The sequence below is a fragment of the Nicotiana sylvestris genome, chromosome 2 (genome assembly GCF_000393655.2).
Source record: "Nicotiana sylvestris chromosome 2, ASM39365v2, whole genome shotgun sequence".
NCBI classification, from domain to species: Eukaryota; Viridiplantae; Streptophyta; class Magnoliopsida; order Solanales; family Solanaceae; genus Nicotiana; species Nicotiana sylvestris.
In genome coordinates, this window is record NC_091058.1 from 78623826 (window position 1) to 78643795 (window position 19970).

Below are 19970 nucleotides of genomic sequence, written 5' to 3' on the forward strand. Positions count from 1 at the left end.
ATCAATTAATAGTTTTGTTTAATTTTGGGTAATCTTATTAATTTATTCTTTCACTTGAAATATTTTCTAGTTTACTGTTCGTGTATATTAATTAATTTGTTCTGTTCTACATTGCACATACACTAACCACTGACAACAGTGATTGCTCAACCAAGTCATTCACACAATACAAAAACCAAATGGATTACCAAAAATAATACCTAATTAAAACAAACAACATTTATCTTTCCAGTCTTGTCACTAGTACATTTTCTGTACAATGGGTAAAAAGGAGAGCAATACTTATTCACCACATTTAGGCTGCATGTCATTTCTCTTAATTTAATTTTTGGTTACAGGTTCGTTGCAGCTAAATAAAGGAAACTTCCTATCATTTAACAAATTGAAAGAGATTCAACTAGTGTTAAAATGATGAAAAAGACAGAGTATTACAAATGCACATAAGTGTCCTACAACAATTCAACTCTTTGGAACCTACTGATAACTTAATGAAGGATTTACCCATTTTGGCTCTCCTCTGCTCGCAATTTGGAGTAAATTAGATTGAGTATTATCTTGTTGACATGAGAGCATCATTACATTTGTGGCATCTCTTGGTTATTTTTAAGTGTAAGGCTAAGCAGAGCAAATTATTGGTGGGTGGTGAGTGGTGAGTAGTGACTAATAATAAAGGTGACCAAGCTTATCCATACTCTTTGCAGTCCGTTTTTCTAATTTAAGTACATGATTAGATTAAATAAAAGATGTCGGGACATAAATCTTACTTCTGTAACCTGCTTACACACTTCCTGTCGGCAATATCGCATGTATTCCTAAGGATTCGACTAAAAGAACTAAATTTGGTCATCAATGCCAAGCACTCCAAGATGCGAGGCTTAGATCAACAAGTTTATCTTTGGCTGCAAAAATGGAGGAATGAAAAGTGCCAACATTAACAGAATATCCCAAGGAAGAATACATTTTTGAGAGCATAGTGATTTAGAGAATGGAGCTCTTGTTACTTAACACACTGGAATGGAGAATGGGGTGTATCACTCCTTTTAATTTCATAAATTATTTTGTATCAAGATTTTGCAAAAATGATTCAAGGAAATGTATGATCTCCATAACTGTGAAAATCATCTTTTGTGCTTTCAGAGGTAATTTTGATTTCTCATTCAAAGTCTAGTTTTCTGATTTAGTCAATAGTGATTTTTTTAACAATTAAGCAGATATAAAGTTAATGAGTGTGAGACCATCAATACTCTGAAAGGCCTAACCAATCACAAAGTTATTCTCTTCAATGAACATGGAATTCACATATTGCAGTGAACTTTATTCACAGGCAAAACTCCAATCCATTGTAATATAGGAAAATAACATGAAGAATTCTAATTGACACTAGCGCAACTGGCAAATACTAATGAGATTTTTACAATGCAGGACTGAAGAATGAGATGTTGAGAATGCAGAACTACTTGGTATAAGAACCACCTGTTTATTAGCTTATTTCTTCAGAAAAAGAATGACTATCAAGTGGTAGATAATACCTAAGCGAAACCTGTCTTAATATCGTTTGTCTTTCTAGCCTTGTTAGAAGTACATTTGTTTTTGTACACTGGACACAAAAGAAAGCAAAACTTACATACATCATCTACGGTTGTGGTATCCTTAATTTAATTTATGATTGTAGATTTGTTCCAGCTAAACAAAGGAAGACTAATACCTTATAGAAACTTTCTATCACTTAACAACCTGAAAGAGATTCAACTACTGGTAAAATGATGAAAAGACAGAACCTTGGGCCACCTAAATGAGTATCATCGTTGATCTTGGGACTGAATATTACTAGCTCCAAGTGAACATTTACCATACGAGCTACCCAAACACACACATATTTTGAGACAAAGATCGTAGACTAAATGTGCTCTTAACACATTAGACAATTATTATGTAATACTGACCAGTTGACCCCATTAAAGCTAAATAAAGCTCCAAATTGTAATTACCCATTTAGTTCACAACATTTTATCTGCTCCTGCCTTAGCACCACCTCTCCTTCCCCAAAACTAGAAAAAAAGGGTACGGATGATAATGATAGATATAATACAGATATCATAGTCATCTGACTAAGAAGGCATTGATAGATCGAATCTAATTTGTACCATGGGGTATTCTTGCTCTTACATTTATTCAACTGTTGTTTCACGGCACCATCTGCAGACAGTGAATGGCCTCTTAACTACAATCTCACACCAACAACCATTCTAATAGTGCAAGGCTCAAAAGAGACCAACTAAGTATTCAGATATTATATTCATAAGTTTTAGCATTACAACTTACAACCTACTTAAACAAAATCATTCTATTCCAAAAGTTGTGATACATCAAATTAAATAGAAATATGCGCAAGTGGCAAGTATATTAGTAGCATTAGCAGCTCAATAAGATACATCACAAAATTAATAGAAACCAACAAACACACAAGTGTTTATAGAACATGCTTCACCGTGTTTAGAATTTTCCCTACTTACTAAAACTAGTCAATTCATTGAGGGTTAGCAGGCCAAGGGACAAAGAAAAAGGAAGTTGCGCTCCCTCATTTTTTGGAAGCTTTAAGTTATCCAGATTGTTGCTCTACGTGTAAGGTCATGTCATTGTCATTAGATTGCTACTACTAGTTCATTTAGCAATGAGAAGAGCTGCAACTAGTAACTCAGGAACTACATTGTTACCGACTGCATATGAATCAGATTTGCAACTATACATTGTGGTTCATAAACCAACTACATAAAGGCAGTTGGAACTGCAGCCGCAATAGAATTTGCAGATACCCTGACAACAGTGAAAGGGATATGCAATTTACCACCAGTTTCAATCACAATACCATTCTAAGAACCTCAATTTGGAATGTGAAACAGATTCAATTACAATACCTCTCCACAGCGACAACATCTTTTCTTTCCCCTCCCAAATACACTAAAATAGAGCAGATTTGCATTGAAGACATAATATATATAAGCAAACGACAATTTGTTTTCTATTGCTAGTTACACTATATAAACCAGTTATCACAAATAACTATCAATTAGAGAAAACAACAAAAACAGCTACCAATCAGAGAAAACAAAAAAAACAGCAGCAGACAAAAAACAACAATAGAGTAATAGAGGAAGAATCAATTCAATCAAACGACTATCAATCTAACAGCAGGCAGATATCACAAACAACTTAGCAAACACAAAAAAGCTATACTTTCACAAATCCCAAAACGCCATAGTTGGATATCAAAAATTAGAAATTGGTACCTGGTAAGTAGAATTTTTTGTCGATAGACAAGAAATTGAAGGAAAAGAATGATTTCTGCAATAATCTTGAAACCTACACAAAAAGAGAAGTTGGAAACGGATGAGAAAGAGAAGGTTGAAAACGACGATTGAGAATATTCTATAAGCATCAACCCAAATTCAATTGTAAATCGATTTCAAGAAACCTACTAGGTAAGAAGACAAGTTACCCGGGGATGGTCGGAGACCGTGGCAGGGCGGAGACTCTTGCAACAATATTCTTAAGCACGTAGGTTTTGCTACGGCGTGCCTCACTTTCAAATTGTTTTCCTATGGCGATTGGCGTGCATCCTTCAAATTAAAGAGAATTTGTTTTCCTATTATTTTCTAATCGGAGGGAAGTTCAAAAAATTGGAGGGAAAGATTTTTTTTGGTACGTAGAGAAAGTTAAAAAAATAAAAAAGTTGATTTCAATTAGTGCTTTTTAGCGGTAATATTTTTTATTACCGGTAAAAGTATATCTTTACTGGGTAATGATCATGTGCCTCTAAAATTTCAGCTTAAATAATTCATTAGCGACAGTTACACTATTGCCGCTAAATAATTGCTGCCAAAGACCTTTTTTGTAGTAGTGAGTATTTTAAGTAACTTGAGATAATTCCTAATTATGTGGATAATTATTGGTTAACGGGGAATTACCAAATTAATGAAGGAAATAAGTTGGTAATTATTGGATAAGGATTTAACCTTAACGTGGCAGCCGACAAAGTCTCAAAAATGTAACTCTTAAAGTTCACATATAGGTGACATATTTAGAATAATAGGTTACCAAGTCATCCACAATAGTGGGGCTCACAACCCCAATATTAAGAGACTTTCTCATATGCTTATACTTATGTTCGTTTACGGATGAATCTCTAACCAAATGAGTATATGAAGTTTTCAAAAAAGTTTCGAATGAAGCTCAAAAATTCGTATGAAAATGCAGCATATGTGAAATCGCGGTTCTAAGGGAGTACGGTACAATCTTTCCAAAGAATATCATATGGAAGTTTCCCTAATTCGATCCGCCATTATGTGTTCTTCACATAAGACGTGTGTTAGAGAATAGGCTCAGGTATGTTAAGGCTATCCCTTCTTTCCTTTTGGCATGATCCATACGATACAAACGAAACGAGCAAATGCACAACTTCCATAAGTGACTCTATTCATAGAAGTATTAGAGGTGCCTACATTCCTGAAATCCCATATGTCTTATTATTACATCTTCTGTTCATGGGGCTCAGAAAAGTACGTAAGTTGAAAAAGTTTACTTCATGATATAACTCAAAGGCATAATGGTCTTATGACATTCCGAGAGATTTTGTTGACGTACTTCTCATGCATTGCATTCATTTATAAATGTACACTGTCCCATGACCAGATGGATTTATATATGTGTATATATGTATATTATATATATATATGGGATATAGGAAAAGGTTATGGTATTATATACGCACAAACACCTGTTCAGCTTGTATGTATTGATGATTTTGCCCACAATGACTCAGATGATATGATGTAATGCCCTTAGAGTCTTGATGATGTTATGAGAATATGTACCTATGCACGACATGACATTCATACGCATGTACATGACACTATAAGTATTTCATGTATTATAGAGTTATCTAGATATACATGTTGAGACTTTTACTCCATGTTTCTCTCGTGTCTATTATTTACTGATTTTTATTCCTTACATCATTCGTACATTATTTTTACTGACATCCCTTTTGCCTGGAGAAGCTACGTTTCATGCCTGTAGGTCCCGATAGACAGGTTATGAGCCCTCCAACTAAGCTATAAGCTCAGCAAAAGGTGTTGATGCGCTCCATTTGCTCAAGAGTTGCCTATTTGGTTAGTATATATTGGACACCTATCGATTGGTATGTCGGGGCCCTATCCCGGCCTTATAACATTTATGTACTCTTTGAGACTTGTAGACATATGTCATGTATATGAATAATTGTATGACCTTGTCGGCCTATGTTCAGTGTTCGAGTGATAGTTTTGGTCTTATAGGCTAGTATGTCATATGTATAAGTTTATTACCTCATGTTTTACTCTGGTTTAATTACCTATGATAGAATGGCATAAAATATACATTATATTGGTACTCGGTTGAGGAAGGTACCTGGTTCCCGTCGTGGCCCATCGGTTTGATTCGTGACAAAAGTGGTATTAGAGCAGTTCTGTCCTAGGGAGTCTACAAACCATTTCTATTAAAGTCTTGTTTTATGGTTGTGTTATGCACCACACTTATAAGTAGGAGACTACAAGGCATATAGGACTGTCACTCTTTCTTCTTATTCTAGATCGTGTGGTAGAGCTCAGTTGTAAGAACTCGATTTCCTAAACTCTATCTTAGTCATAATGTGACGATGCCTACATCCAGAAAGATAGTTTGTAAGAGATTAAATGTGGTTGTGGAATAGTTGAGTTAGAGGAACTCTATTTTGCATGATGCTTATAATGAGTAAATGTAAGGTCTTCAGTAGATCCTGTGTGTACGAAGATGTGTAAGTCTTTTGATAAGGAGCCTTAAGGCAAGAATATCTATCCACTACTATGGTGAAAGGCAATATATACAACTTTCAACAAGTAAAAGAAGAAAGATGAAGAAGTGTACGAAGCACCCAGTTAATGAAGATTATCAGTATTTACAATTCAGGCAGAGGAATATAAGTATTTTAAGTTACCTTCAACAGTAATAGAGATATGTACAATCGGCCACATCGATCTCAGTTATGCCCCATGGCAGCTAACATATATGGTTAAAGAGAAGGATGGGATATCAGGATCCGGCTGGGGTTAGAGTAACCCAAAGTGATGGATGGATTGTTTGCGATAATTGATATTTCTGAAGGATATTGCAAATGGGCTAATAGATTATGAGACACCCAACTAGTGCACTATAGAATAGTGTAGAGTGTTAAAAAAATTACAAAGAAAGGCATTGTAAGCCTCGAAGGGATAAATACTACCTTAGCGTGGCTCTCGTCCCAAGTAGGGAGAGAATGTTAGGCAACTCAAAGGGCCAGTGGATGTAGCAAAGGGGAGCTAAAAAATAAAGAATGTCTTGTTGAAGTTTTCAGAATAAAGTGATAGACATAAATGTTAGTTGGGAAATAAGAAGAGAGTTAATGTAGCATTATAAGTAAGATGTGATACATGAATGATAATGGTAGATCAAAAAATGATAGTATTACAGAGTCTACAATCAAGTAAATGAAGGGATGAGGGGTGACATGACTTGAGACAACAAAAGGGTATAAGCCATAAAGTTGTATCCTCATTTCGAGAAATAAGTTCGTGACTACCAGAAGGAAAAGTTAGATCCCAAAGTAATAGAAATCAATATGGATTGTTGAACAAGACAAAATAAACATGAATTAGGGACTGAATGATTTTATAATAGTAACTATCATGAGAAATTCAGAGATTGCATTCCGACAATAATAGAATGGATGACAGAAGAATAACCCTTAAAGGTCATTCAGGGAGATGCTTCCCTAAAGCAAGCAATGTGGGAAAAGTTAAACCTAAGGGACTATGTAGGCCAGTTACACTAAGTGTCACCCTAATGAGTATTCGATTTTTTTATCCTTGGTACAAAAGGATTACCACAAGGCGAGTAAGGGTCATTGATGATGTGAAAAGATGCCAAAGATGAAAAGGTAAAACATCTAAAGGTAAATCGTCGTAGTTCTAAATCTTAGTACCCCACTAAAAGGGGGAATATGGAGTTATGTGGCATTTAAATCAAAATTAAGTGGTTCAGTAACTATGGAATGGTAAAGTAATAATGCGATCAAAATAAGAAAGGAATGAGACTACACTTATCTAAATCCTACAGGTATGCTGCGATTTCAGAACATTATGCAAGCACGGCGTCAAGGAAAGGATATAAGGGTTCCTGCCCGGGGTGTTATTGATAAATAAGAAGCCAGTGCGAGAAGTAAGTTAAGACAAAGTAAATAACTCAAGAAAGATTACGTGGATTATTGATATGAGAATGGGATAACGAGTAGTTAGTGGTTGATTCGGGAAGAGCCTAATTATAGCTAGACAAGAGGTTGTAGACAAATCAGTAGACCATGCAAGATAAACATAGTGAACCCCAACATGGAGAATTCATCCTCATAGAAATGTCATTGTAATACTTGAGATATATTCAGATAGGAGTCAGGATAGTAAAAGGTACCGTATGAATGTTATAGGAATAAAAAAGAGTGCCACCCGGAAGACAGTCAAAATACCAGTTTAGAAGAAACCCTACAATCACAAGGGCAATGAGGTAAATAACTACGGATAATAATAGTCAAGGATGGACATCAAATGGTCCGTAATAAACTCACAACTATACAAGAGTCAGAGGGTCCTCCCTAAGTATTACAATGAAAGACTAGCTGATGAAATAAGGAAGAAGGCTACAACCTAGGCATAATGAGCTAAAATGGAAATGGTCTTGTAACAACAGTCTCACAATAACGTTGTATGCACTCCATAAGAAAGTGGCACCTACAATGGCTAATGAACGGGAAGTAAAATCAGAAGTATTACTCGAGATCATATGAAGTTGCACGAAAATTCTGGCATGCATGGGAACTAAGATAAGCTAAGTAGGTACGTAACAAGGAGGCAGAAAGACCAGGGAAAGTAATAGATTGCATTTAAAGGAAGCCGGAAAGGAACGAAAGGAATTATTCGATCAATGATCCAGAGTTAAGTTACGTTATGAACACACTTAAAATTTCGGAGAATTATCCATGTAGCATATATGTTGACAATCATACAGCCGTAGAAGACTCCGATATAAGTTAAAAAGAAAGAGTTGAGTCCAAGTAATAAACCAAGAATTGAATTATTAGATGATGGTATCACGGATGTTCCATAGCGTCCATCAAAGGCTAAAGTAATAACTAATACCATGAGTCGCAGATTGAAAGATAGCTTAAGCCTACACAAAGGTTGATCAGAGGAAAAAGGAACTAAATAGTTATGCCAACCAAGTAAATCAGGAGTCTGATTACTGGACCCAGGAAATTATAGACATCACGATTGACAACATTGCGGAATCACTCTTAATATCAGAGATAGAGATAGTATAGTAGCCATATTTTATAATGTCTTTACAATAAAGCATGTTAGAAAAGTACCAGCCTCAGTCAGCATGAAGCTTCTACCGGATTGTGTATGCACCAGAGGTGCAAGTATTATAATAGAGCTTCAAGTTGTGGATGTGAATTATACCTATGTGGAAGGGAGGTTATGAAAGAAATAAAAGATGTGATACGAGATTTTAAGGCAGGTAAGTTAAAGAGGAACAACGTACGAGATACTCAAGTGCAGAAGGTTGTGAATGATCCATAATCCATATAGAAGGCTAGAAGCACTAGGATTCAGTATCCAGGAATGATAGCGGCATGGTCAGTCGAATATCTTCCAACCTATTGTCTCTAAGTATCGAGAGGTCTAGCTAAGAAAGTAAAGGGGATTTAGAGACGATATGATGTCTCGCTTGATATTCCAGAATAACACAAGGAAATCTCTGGTGCAAGCAAGTTGAAGGAAGATTGTGAGTAGTGTAGATAGATATGTGTAGGTCGCAAGCTAAAGTATGGTAAAACGATAAGGTATTAGGAAGACATGAGTAAAAATAAGAAAAAGGAAAGTGTGAAGATGACGAAAATGGATACGTCCTCGGGGTTAAGCCTGTGAAAAGGTTATATATGCATTGTATTCATTTATACATGTGCATTGACTCATAACCATTTGATGTTATATACGCATGTATATGTATATGGGATAAGGGAAAAGGTTACAATGTTATATACGCACCACCACCTGTTCAGCTTGTATATGTTGATGATTTTGCCCATAGTAACCCAGATGATATGATGGGATGCTGATTGGGTCCAACCCTACACCACTACAAAGTGGCAAGAGCAGTCGATACAACTTTTACCTAAGAAGGTCGGGATCGAATCGACAAGGAGCTAATACAATTTTTGAAGTTGGATTCCTATCTAATCTAGCAATGTGTAGTGCTTTTGATTACACTTCCAATCATTTTTGTTTATTTGTTTCTTCTAATTTTATACTAATGATGTGTGAAATTAAGCTAAGTAGATATGTTTGTCGGGTTTTCTAAATGGGTAAAGAGGCACTAGAGAAGTGACTTACTCCTAAGCGAGTATCTAACGGGATCTAGAACTTAGGAAAATAATTTTATAGTTGGGATCATGATATAGCCAATGCACAAAGCTACTCACTCTACACCTCTCGGTAGTAAGAGTGACCTTGCCCTAATTGGCTTTCTCAAGCCCAATTGGGTATTCAAATTGTGCAAGCAATGTTCGCTCAAGTCGGGTATTACTATCTCTAGGTTTAACCATTTAATTGGGGCTATCAATCTCTTGAATACACCCCAATTCCTTGTTGGCCTGAAATTCCTAGACTTAGTCTCTCTTTCTCAAGAAGAGCCTAAGTCAAAAAGGCACAAATTGGTATTGGCAACCATTATTTCAACATAGAAAGCATAAATCAGGCCAAATAACAATCACCCATAAACATCTAAGCCCTAAAATAAAAGATCCATTAAATACCCACACTAGGGTTGAGCCACAACTCTAGCTAATGGGTTTAGCTACTCATAATTGAAGAATAAACCATAGATTGAGATGAAGAATAATCCATAAATTGTAATTACAAGCTAAGAGACTAAGATTAATTGCTAAGTAAGCTGCAAAATTACTCAAAATAGTCAAATACTGCTTTTCACCTGCTCAGCTAACATAAGATGACCTAAAAATCTAAAAAATAGTATTTATACACAGGTAAATTTTCGGACAAAAATGCCCCTGACGTACCGCGGTCCGCGGTAAATGGACCGTTGTAGCGGTGAGGCTACCGCGACTGCATAAAATCCATTATGGACCGCAGTCTTCAATGTTTGGCTCCACTGTAGGTTCTCTAAACTTCTTCTACGCGGATTGCGGTAACTAACCGCTATCACGGTGGAGGCATCGAGGTCGAATAAATTACCACGGACCATGGTAGCTTAAATTCCAAAAATGCAAACTCTTTGAATCCTTGCCACTGTGGACCGCGGTCGCGGTGAGTCTTCTGCGGCCGCGGTGGATTTTCCGATATAGCACTGCTTTGACTTGGCTTTGAACTTGTGCAGGTTTCACTCCTTTTTGAGTTGGTTATGACATCCTTGTCTCCTTTTTACCAAACACTGAAAACATTCACAACAAGTTAGCCTTTTGGGAATACTTGTACACATTTTAGTCCAAAACGCAAGCAAAAAGGAGCATAAACTAGACTAGAATCCCTAGTTATCAACTTCCCCAAAATTAAGTTTTTGCTTGTCCTCAAGCAAACAAAGTAATTCCCACCTCCTCAAGATAAAAGAAAGTAAAATTCAGCTGTTCTAAAGTAACCTCATCAAGAATCAATTGGGACTAACAATTACCCTCAACTTAAATGCATTATCAACAATACACAACCTTTTAGTACCATGGCTATAGTGCAACATGAAAGCATCAAAAGTTGACTCAACTCATCAAGGAAACCCTTTATATTACATTGGTCATTGTGGAACCCAAACTCATACTCCTCAACTCACCATAAACAGACCTCACTTTTAGATTGTAGCACTCAGAACGAGGATTGTAGAAAACACACTCATCTCTCTCAAAGGAAGGTCACAAGTCCGACTCTAAGTACTATAAGCTTGCCCCTTATCTGAGTCACCACTAATGCAAGCTCACTCAACTCAAGATCATATAGGGATTTTGTGGGAATGTAATGAAGGCTTTTGGTTCAGCGTAGGATATATTGGTTTAAGAAGGTTTCATCTTCCCTTAAGCACTTCATTTGCTTCATTTTGGCACACGTTTTCTTGACTCTTTGAGTCATTTACATCTTCTTTAGGGGCTAGAGAGACACACTGTCACTCTTTCTTCTTCATTTCAATTCTATTTCTCCTTACTAATCTTTCCATGCCTTTCATCTTTTGCTTTCATTGAATCCCTTCATTTCTTCTACATTGTTCATTTTCTTTTTGAATTTTTTGCTTTTCTTTCTTTTTCTTTGCCTTTCCTTATCTTCATTTTGTACCTTTTATCATTTTTGCATTCCTCGTCTCTCCCCCAATCTTATGCTTTTACTTTGTGCTAAGGAAAGATATGGTGCCAAGAGAGGATCATTTTTAGAATAGATAAAGGTTTGTATCATGATTATTGAAAGAATAAGGACTAAGGCTCAACGGGGTTGACTAGGGATATCATCACTGGTAGGCTATGGATATTTTCAAGTTTCAATTGGGATCAAAGAGAGCCTATAATCACTTCTCAAGCCAAGCTACACTTAGGATTTCGCCTAGACAAACATTCAGGGCAAGTTCTAGACTCATTGGCACGGGACTTGGACTTGCAAATCAGTACCTCACCACACAAGCTATAGGACTGCTAAAGAAACAGAGTCGGGGGCCACAACAACCATATCTAAGATTTGAGCAACACAAATGGTTCCGAGAAACCACTCGATGATTGTTTAGCCAATACAAGAGTCTTAAGGTCACAACTATCACCATCCTATACACAACAATTTGTTTTTAACCATAAGGTCAAAGGTAAATGTGTCAGACCCAAGTGAAGCTTTGCCTGAGGCACCATTGCTTACTAACTACTATTTACACAAAACAAAAAAAAAACAAACTCAAACCCTTAAGAAGGTTGTCATGCCATCCATCATCAGGAAGAGCCACCTGGTTCACACAAACTCCACCTTTGGAAAGAACCGTGACTTTAAGAAAACCAAAGGCTTATTGATCACACAAAATTGTAAAATAAGAATCTACTAACCAAAAAAAGAAGAAGCTACTAAATGAAATAATAAGCTATACTATTAAGGAAATTGCAAAAGAAGCTATGAAGTAAAATGCTGAAAGTAAACGAAATATGTACAAGGGGGGGGGGGGGGGGTTAGCTGAATATACATAAGACGGAATGCATATATACATGAGAGTAACTTTATATGCAGACCAAAGTAGAACAATAACGAAAAGTAAAATAAAAGGTAAAGTTATATGCATACCAATGGTGAAAAATAAGCAGAAAGAAAGGAAATAGTGTCATAATTACAACCCAAGTCATCAAAAATATCAAAATAGGGCCTACCCCCTCAAATGAAAGCTAGCATTATCCTCAATGCTAACAAACCAAAAATAAGCTCAAAAGAAAGATAGAGAGTAAAGAAAACTCCTTATGGATCCTCCGTCTGCAGGGGGTTCTATGGTGGTATGGGATCCTGTAACTGGGCACCTGGGTCATCTGTCTCGGGGGCCTGTAGCTGGCTAGAAGCAGCAACCTCTGTCTCCTCCAACTCAATCTCAACATCATCCACCTAGGGGATCATCCTCCTCCTCTTTGGAGCTCTCTCAATCTCCTACACTGGCACCTGCTCTGTCTGAGCTGCTGGAGGCTGATTATGCAATAGCAGCTCCAAAGGCAAATGGGTCAGTTGCCTTCATCGTTTCCACATTCTCCCTTCAGTTTCTTAACCGACTCCTTCGAGGCCTGCGTCTTCTTCAGTTTCTTTGTGCTCTTGCTCAGCTCCTTAAGTGTTTTCCCTTGATCAGCAAGGGCCTCCATTATCAGCTTTTGGTTATCAAAGAGCTTCTTTTGGTTGTCCAAAAGCTCCTTAAGAGTCTCCTCTACTAAAGGTGGAACATGTGGCTGTGGGGGCACCGACTGGGCTACCACCGAACTAGATAGTAGAGACTGCTTAGAAGTTGCTGCCTACATCCAATTGTTGATATTAAAGAGTGTTTGGCTCAATCTGTGGGCAGTCAATGGGTAAGTTGTGGAGAATGGAATATCTGGAGCAGTAGATGTAGATGGTCCGGGGGTAAACTCTGGTATGGCAGTGGGAGGCTAAGAAGAAGTAACTACTACTACTGGCTCTTCAGACTGGCCAGTGGAAGTAGTGGCTTTGCCTATGGGATCTTTGGCTTTGGGGTTGTCATCAACCTTAAGGTTGTACCATGAAGAGGGCATCTTGGGTTTTACCTTTACGTCAAATTTTCTTTTCCCCACTTCCTGATCCTCCAGATACATTTTAAGGAAGTTCGGAAAGGGATATGATCTATCACCCTCATTGACCACCCTGGTGATCACTCTAGACATAACATTCCCGACATTGATCAGGAACCCCACCATAATAGCCGCCACTAATATCGCCCGGGAGACCGGCATGGAGTTTTCATGGGTAGTGGGGTCCAGCCTGCTACATACAAAGGTATTGCACCCCTTCGCCTCAATGTTTAGTGTTATCCTCAATATTGCAACTCCTGATGTGAACTATGCTGGGGTGGTGCCCGTGAGAGCCAGATATGATGCCAACCATGGACGGGCTTCCTCATCAAGTACTAACTTCTCCAATTACAATGATTCATCTTCCTCATTAAAGCCCAGGTATTCATTTATTGTCTTCCTATCGAACTTCACTTTCAAGTTCCGTACTTTAGTCACTTTGGTGTACCTCTTGATGTGGGAGGCATTGGCGTAAAACTCTTTGACTAATTACTCATTTACCTCTGTCACCCTGTTGGTGAAGTAATCCCATCCCACTCGTTCATTGAATTGCTGTTTCACATTGGGTTTCTATGGTAGGAGATCCCTCTCTATGAACTGGCATTCATGAATAAGCGACCTTAAAGGCCACCATTCCCGAACTTGTGATAAGCCACCTCACTGACAAACTACTTTTGCCACACCTCGGGGTTTCTAGTTCTTTCCACACCCCTGGTTTGGGCACACCCTCTCCCTCTTCATCCATTACCTCGTCGTCGACGGGATACTCTCCAAGGGATGAAGTTGTAGGTGAAGTAGAGGTTGTGCTATCACTGCTCTCTGTTGAGCCCTAAAACGACTCAGAAGAAACTTGAGCTGAAGCACGGGCAGTAGGAGAGTTTGGAGGGGTAGGTATATCTCTCAAACTATGTCTTTCTGGGAAGTCGGGTACATACTTTGGCACTGAGTCAGGCTTTGATGCCTCCCGGGAGGGCACATACTCACTTCCCTCAAAATGGGAAGCAGCTCTATCTGCAGCTTTGATGAGTTTTCTGGTTTCCCCAATTCCTTTCCGAACCTGGGGGGTCAATTTGATCATTCCTCGTCCTCTACACCGAGAGGACTCTGCTCTACCCTTTTGTTTGTCACCACCTCCTCTAGATTTAACCATTTTCTGCAAGTATATCATGTGAACTTATTAGTGTAAAGACTAGAAGAAGCAGTGCAGAAAACAGTTTACAGTGCAAAACAAAACTGCAGACTGCGGACCGCAAAAAATCAACCGTGGCCGCGGAGAGGTGGGATTCAGACTACCCACTCTCTGATCTTATAGCACCGCAGACCGCGAAAAATGGAGCGCGGCCATGATAAATACACCGTGGACCACAAAAAATATACCGCGACCGTAATCTATCAATTGAACATCTCTGAACTTTATCATCGTGGACCGCGGAAAAACCTTCAAGGCCGCGGAGAGGCAATGCGGTCAGCAGAAATTTTCACTACAGACCGAGGCTAGTAGGACTTGTTAATCTCACAAAACAAAGATGACCGCAGACTACGGAAAATAACCGCAGACTGCGGTGGTCAAATTAGGACTCAGCACCTAGGGTTTCTAATTTCTCATGCAATTAGCCTTAATCAACACATTATCCGTCCCACTAGGTAGTTAATAACCATTTCTAAATAATTGAAACCTACTCTAATTAACACTATGAACCCTAAGTCAAACATGAAAGAAAAAGGAAGGAGAAGAAGTTACAACTATCAATTTACAAGAAAATAAGAACAAAATTAAGTACTACTGGTTTATTAGATTTACCAGATGTGAGATGTGAAACAATTGAAGATCAGTTCTTGTGTTAGTGCAAGCTAGGGTGTGAGTGAACAGTAGACTATAGTGATTGACAGTGCAAAGGGCGAAAAATGTAAAAGGGGGCCTGAGGTTCTATTTATAAACAAGCCCTGGGACTCACTTATTCTTACCTACCGCGGCCGGGGTAAATACACCGTGGACCGTGGTTATGTACCTCAGAAGGGCTATTGCTTTGAGACCACCGCGGACCGTGAAAAATGCTTCGCGACAATGGTAAACCACTACGTTCAACGAAAAATGGACCACGGCAGTGGTTGAAACTTCAGAGAACCTCCATTTTGAACCTTTTAGCATCGCTGACTGCGATCAATTTCCGCGACTGCGGTAAGGCCACCGCGATGGCGAAATATGCATCGCGACTGTGGTTGAAACTTCAGAGAGTCCAAATTTTTCCAGATTAGTTTTGCACTGCATCAAACATCCCTATGTACATCTCACAACCAGTTAGTTCAAAAGTAAATCCTATACTAAGAAGAAAATCAAAGAGAAACAAAAAGAAAAACACATGGGTTGCCTCCCAAGAAGCGCCTGATTTAACGCCGCAGCACGACGCAGGTTACCATCAATCACTTGAGATGGATCAGTGCCACCACGTGGCTGTCATCAAACTTGCCAAGATAGTGCTTGACTCTGGGCCCATTAACTCTGAAGATCTTACCATTTTTGTTTTTCAAAACAAGAGCACCAAATGGAGTCACAAGCACCACCTCAAAAGGTCCACTCCATTTTGATTTAAGCTTTCCTGGAAATAGTCGTAACCAGGAATTGAACAAGAGAACCAAATCACCCACTTTGAACTTTTTGCCATGAGCATACTTGTCATGAAGGTACTTCATCTTGTCCTTATAAAATGGCGAACTAGAGTAGGCATGAAACCGGAACTCATCAAGCTCATTAAGCTGCCCCACACGAAGATTTGCTGCTAGATCCCATTCAAGATTTAACTTTTTCAAAGCCCACATAGCCTTGTGCTCTAACTCAATCGGTAGATGGAAAGCTTTTCCAAACACCAACCGGTACGGAGACATACCAATTGGAGTCTTGTAAGCAGTCCTATAAGCCCAAAGAGCATCATCCAATTTCTTTGACCTAATCGGTCCTATTTTCATTGACCGTGTTTTACAATATACTCTTGATCTCCCTGTTGGAGACTTCAACTTGCCCACTAGCTTGAGGATAATAAGGGGTAGAAACCTTGTGATTGACACCATACTTTGCAAGCAAAGTGTCAAATGACTTATTGCAAAAATGAGACCCTCTATTACTAATAATTGCTCTAGGAGTGCCAAACCAAGTAAAGATACTCTTCTTAAGAAAGGCCACAACACTCCGGGCCTCGTTGTTGGGTAGAGCCACGGCCTCAACCCACTTTGAATCATAATCTACGGCCACAAGAATGTACGTGTTACCACAAGAACTTACAAACGGACCCATGAAATCAATGCCCCACACATAGAAGATGTCAACCTCGAGAATAGTGGTGAGAGGCATCTCATTCTTCTTTGAAATTCCACCCACTCTTTGACATTCGTCACACCTCTTCATAAGATCACTTGCATCCTTGAACAATGTAGGCTAGTAGAAACCACAACTAAACACTTTTGAAGTTGTCCTCGCCCCACCATGATGACCACTGTAGGGAGAAGAATGACAAGTATCCAGAATATTTAGTTGCTCCTCCTCCAGAACACATCTCTGGATCACACCATCTTTACAGATTTTGAACAAGTAAGGCTCATCCAAGTAGTAGTCCAAGCTATCCCATTTGAGCTTCTTCCTTTGGTTAGAAGAGAGTTCACACGAAACAATACCGGTCATAAGGAAATTGGCAACATCTGCAAACCAAGGCATGCTATTCACCGACACTGAGAGGAGTTGCTCATCAAGGAATGAATCATTAATTCTGAGGCCATCACGGGGCCTCCCCTCATCCTCCAAGCGGGGAAAGTGATCTGCCACTTGGTATTTACACCCTTTTCGATCGACAATCTCAAGATCAAACTCTTGAAACAATAAGACCCATCTCATCAACCGAGCTTTGGAATTCTTCTTCGTCATCAAGTAGCGGAGTGCTGCATGGTCAGTATGAACTATCACCTTGGCACCCATGAGACCTAAACATTCTTTTTTTGTCACCGTGTAGTTCACTTGAGCATCATTCATTGTTTTGCTTGCATAATACACCTAGTGAAATATCTTATTCACTCTTTGACCAAAAACCGCTCCTACTGCAACATCACTTGCGTCACATATGAGCTCAAAAGGTAAGCTCCAATTGGGTGCGGTAATTATGGGAGTGGTTGTCAATTTTAGTTGAGAAGCTCAAAAGCTTGCATACATCCCTCATTAAACACGAACTTGACATCCTTCTCCAATAGCTTGCATAAAGGATTCACTACCTTAGAAAAGTCTTTGATGAATCTTTGGTAGAACTCCACATGCCCAAGAAAACTCCTAACCCCCTTGACTGAGGTAGGAGGAGAAAGCCTTGAAATCACTTCAGTTTTAGCCTTGCCTACCTCTATACCGTGCTTTGAGATATTATGGCCAAGGACAATGCCCTCCTCGACCATAAAGTGGCATTTCTCCCAGTTAAGCACAAGATTGGTTTCTTCACACCGGGCCAACACCTTGTCGAGACTCTTCAAACATTCATCAAAAGAGTCACCCACGACATTGAAATCATGCATGAACACTTCCAAGATGTCCTCCACCATGTCAGTAAATATTGTCATCATACACCGTTGGAATATAGCTGGTGCATTGCACAAACCAAATGGCATCTTCGAAAAAGCAAAGGTACCATACGGACATGTGAAGGTGATTTTCTCTTGATCTTCCGGAGCAATCAAAATTTTGTTGTACCCAGAGTACCCATCCAAGAAGTAGTAGAAGGCACGCCCAGCAAGTCTATCTAGCATTTTTGTCCAAAAAGGCAATGGAAAGTGTCACACCTCCATTTTCACTAACCCCGGAAGGGAGTATAAGGGAGTTTGTTCCAATTTAAGTGACAATCGAAACGAGATTATTTTTTTAAGTTTAGAGTCGCCACTTGGGATAATTATGGTGTCCCAAGTCACCGATTTTAAATCCCGAATCGAGGAAAATTGACTCTGTTTTACAGTCCGCAAATATAGAAATCCGGGTAAGGAATTCTATTAACCCGGGAGAAGGGGTTAGGCATTCCCGGGTTTCGTATTTTAGCACGGTCGCTCAACTATTATTATTAACCTCATTATCTGATTTTAAAACACTTTTAAAACCTATGTGCATTTTATTCCTTTTAAACCGCTTTTAACTATTTAAAGAATCAATTCAAGGTTGTTTAAAGCACATCATGAAATGCACCCGTGAGTCACGACACGTTCTATTCAACCTCGTTGGAAATTAGAACCAAGTCATATGAAATGCACCCCGGGTTTTAGACATGTCTATTTCATTATTATTATTCAAAATTATGGTAGGGTCACATGAAATGCACATCCGAATTGAGATTTACTTATCGTGACTATGCCAAGGAATCATAGAGTAGAATAAGTTGCATAATAATTATTGGCACATAGGGACAGCTGGTTTACCTCCTCTTTCACTACAAAAAATTAATCAAACTAGATGCTAGATGTACTCAATCAAAATAAGATACATTTGTATGTACTGCGATAATATAAGTATTATTCAACTAATTACCCTCACTGGTTGATAAGAAACGGGAAGGTGCTGTTGAAAGGAAAACAAGCAGGAAGAGAAATACAATAAAACATATACTACTTTGCTTCATGAGTACTGAATAAAGTAAATGAGAGCTGAGTTACTACGTTCCAAATCAACCAACAATTTTCACTATTGGATCACTTCATATTCACGATAAAAGCCACTTGATTTCAAAACGATCATGTTGTGAGAATATATAAGAACACCAAATCAAAGCTCACGTAGATTTCTATATTATCTAAATCAAAATCAGCTAACTAATTCGTTCCCATTCCAAATAAAATATCGAATTCAAACTAGGCACAAACAAATCAAACTGGGCATGAACAATCATATGGCAGCCATAGTTATCAAAGAAACAAGAACACAGAGAAATTTTTTAAAATTCAAAGTAAGAAATGGACCTCAATAGCTAAGCTCTTTGAATCTGAAAATATCTAGGACCGAAAACCTTGGACGAACGATGGAACAGGGACCTCGGACAGCTACCTCCAGCTACCTCGAAGCTCGCCGGAAAGTTTAAAAATATAGCCGGACGAGAATCAGAAAATCGCACACACACGCTACTATTTCCATGGTGACGAGCTGCGATTTTGAGCTACTGTTTTCATGTTCTTAGAGCTGGTTCTACAACTGGTTGCAATGTAGATTAGAGGTTAATTTTTGAAGGAAGAAGACGAGAAGCTGCTGCTGCATTTTTGTCGCATGAAGCAGCTGTACTTTCGCTGTTTCTTCAAACTGTTTGAACAACTAAACTCGAGCTATTCCATTGCTGGTTTTGTTGCCCTTTGGCTGAAGTTCAGAGGTGATTCAAGCTTGATTTTGCTGGGCTTTTGACTAGTATTTAAGTTGTTTATGGCATTTTCCGGCGAGCTGTTGTGAACGGGAAGAAGCAGAAACACGAAGGGTGAAGGGAGGTGGGCTCGTCGGCTTCAAGGCTGCTGTGCTATCGATTTTCGCTGCATAGGTTTCAAGTCTTGGAGATCTTTT

At 38.7% G+C, this 19970-nt stretch overlaps 1 protein-coding gene across 1 annotated transcript; it reads right to left on the reverse strand.

Annotated features, from left to right (window-relative positions):
* Positions 1-16844: 16844 nt before the first annotated feature.
* LOC138885117 (uncharacterized) lies at positions 16845-17432 on the reverse strand. The gene has a single exon (XM_070166017.1). It carries the CDS (start codon positions 17430-17432, stop codon positions 16845-16847), a length of 588 nt encoding a protein of 195 aa, XP_070022118.1.
* Positions 17433-19970: the final 2538 nt, after the last annotated feature.

Bases quoted from the DNA above. Each gene is read 5' to 3' on its own strand.
- LOC138885117 (XM_070166017.1), bottom strand. From the start codon at position 17,432: ATGAATGATGCTCAAGTGAACTACACGGTGACAAAAAAAGAATGTTTA.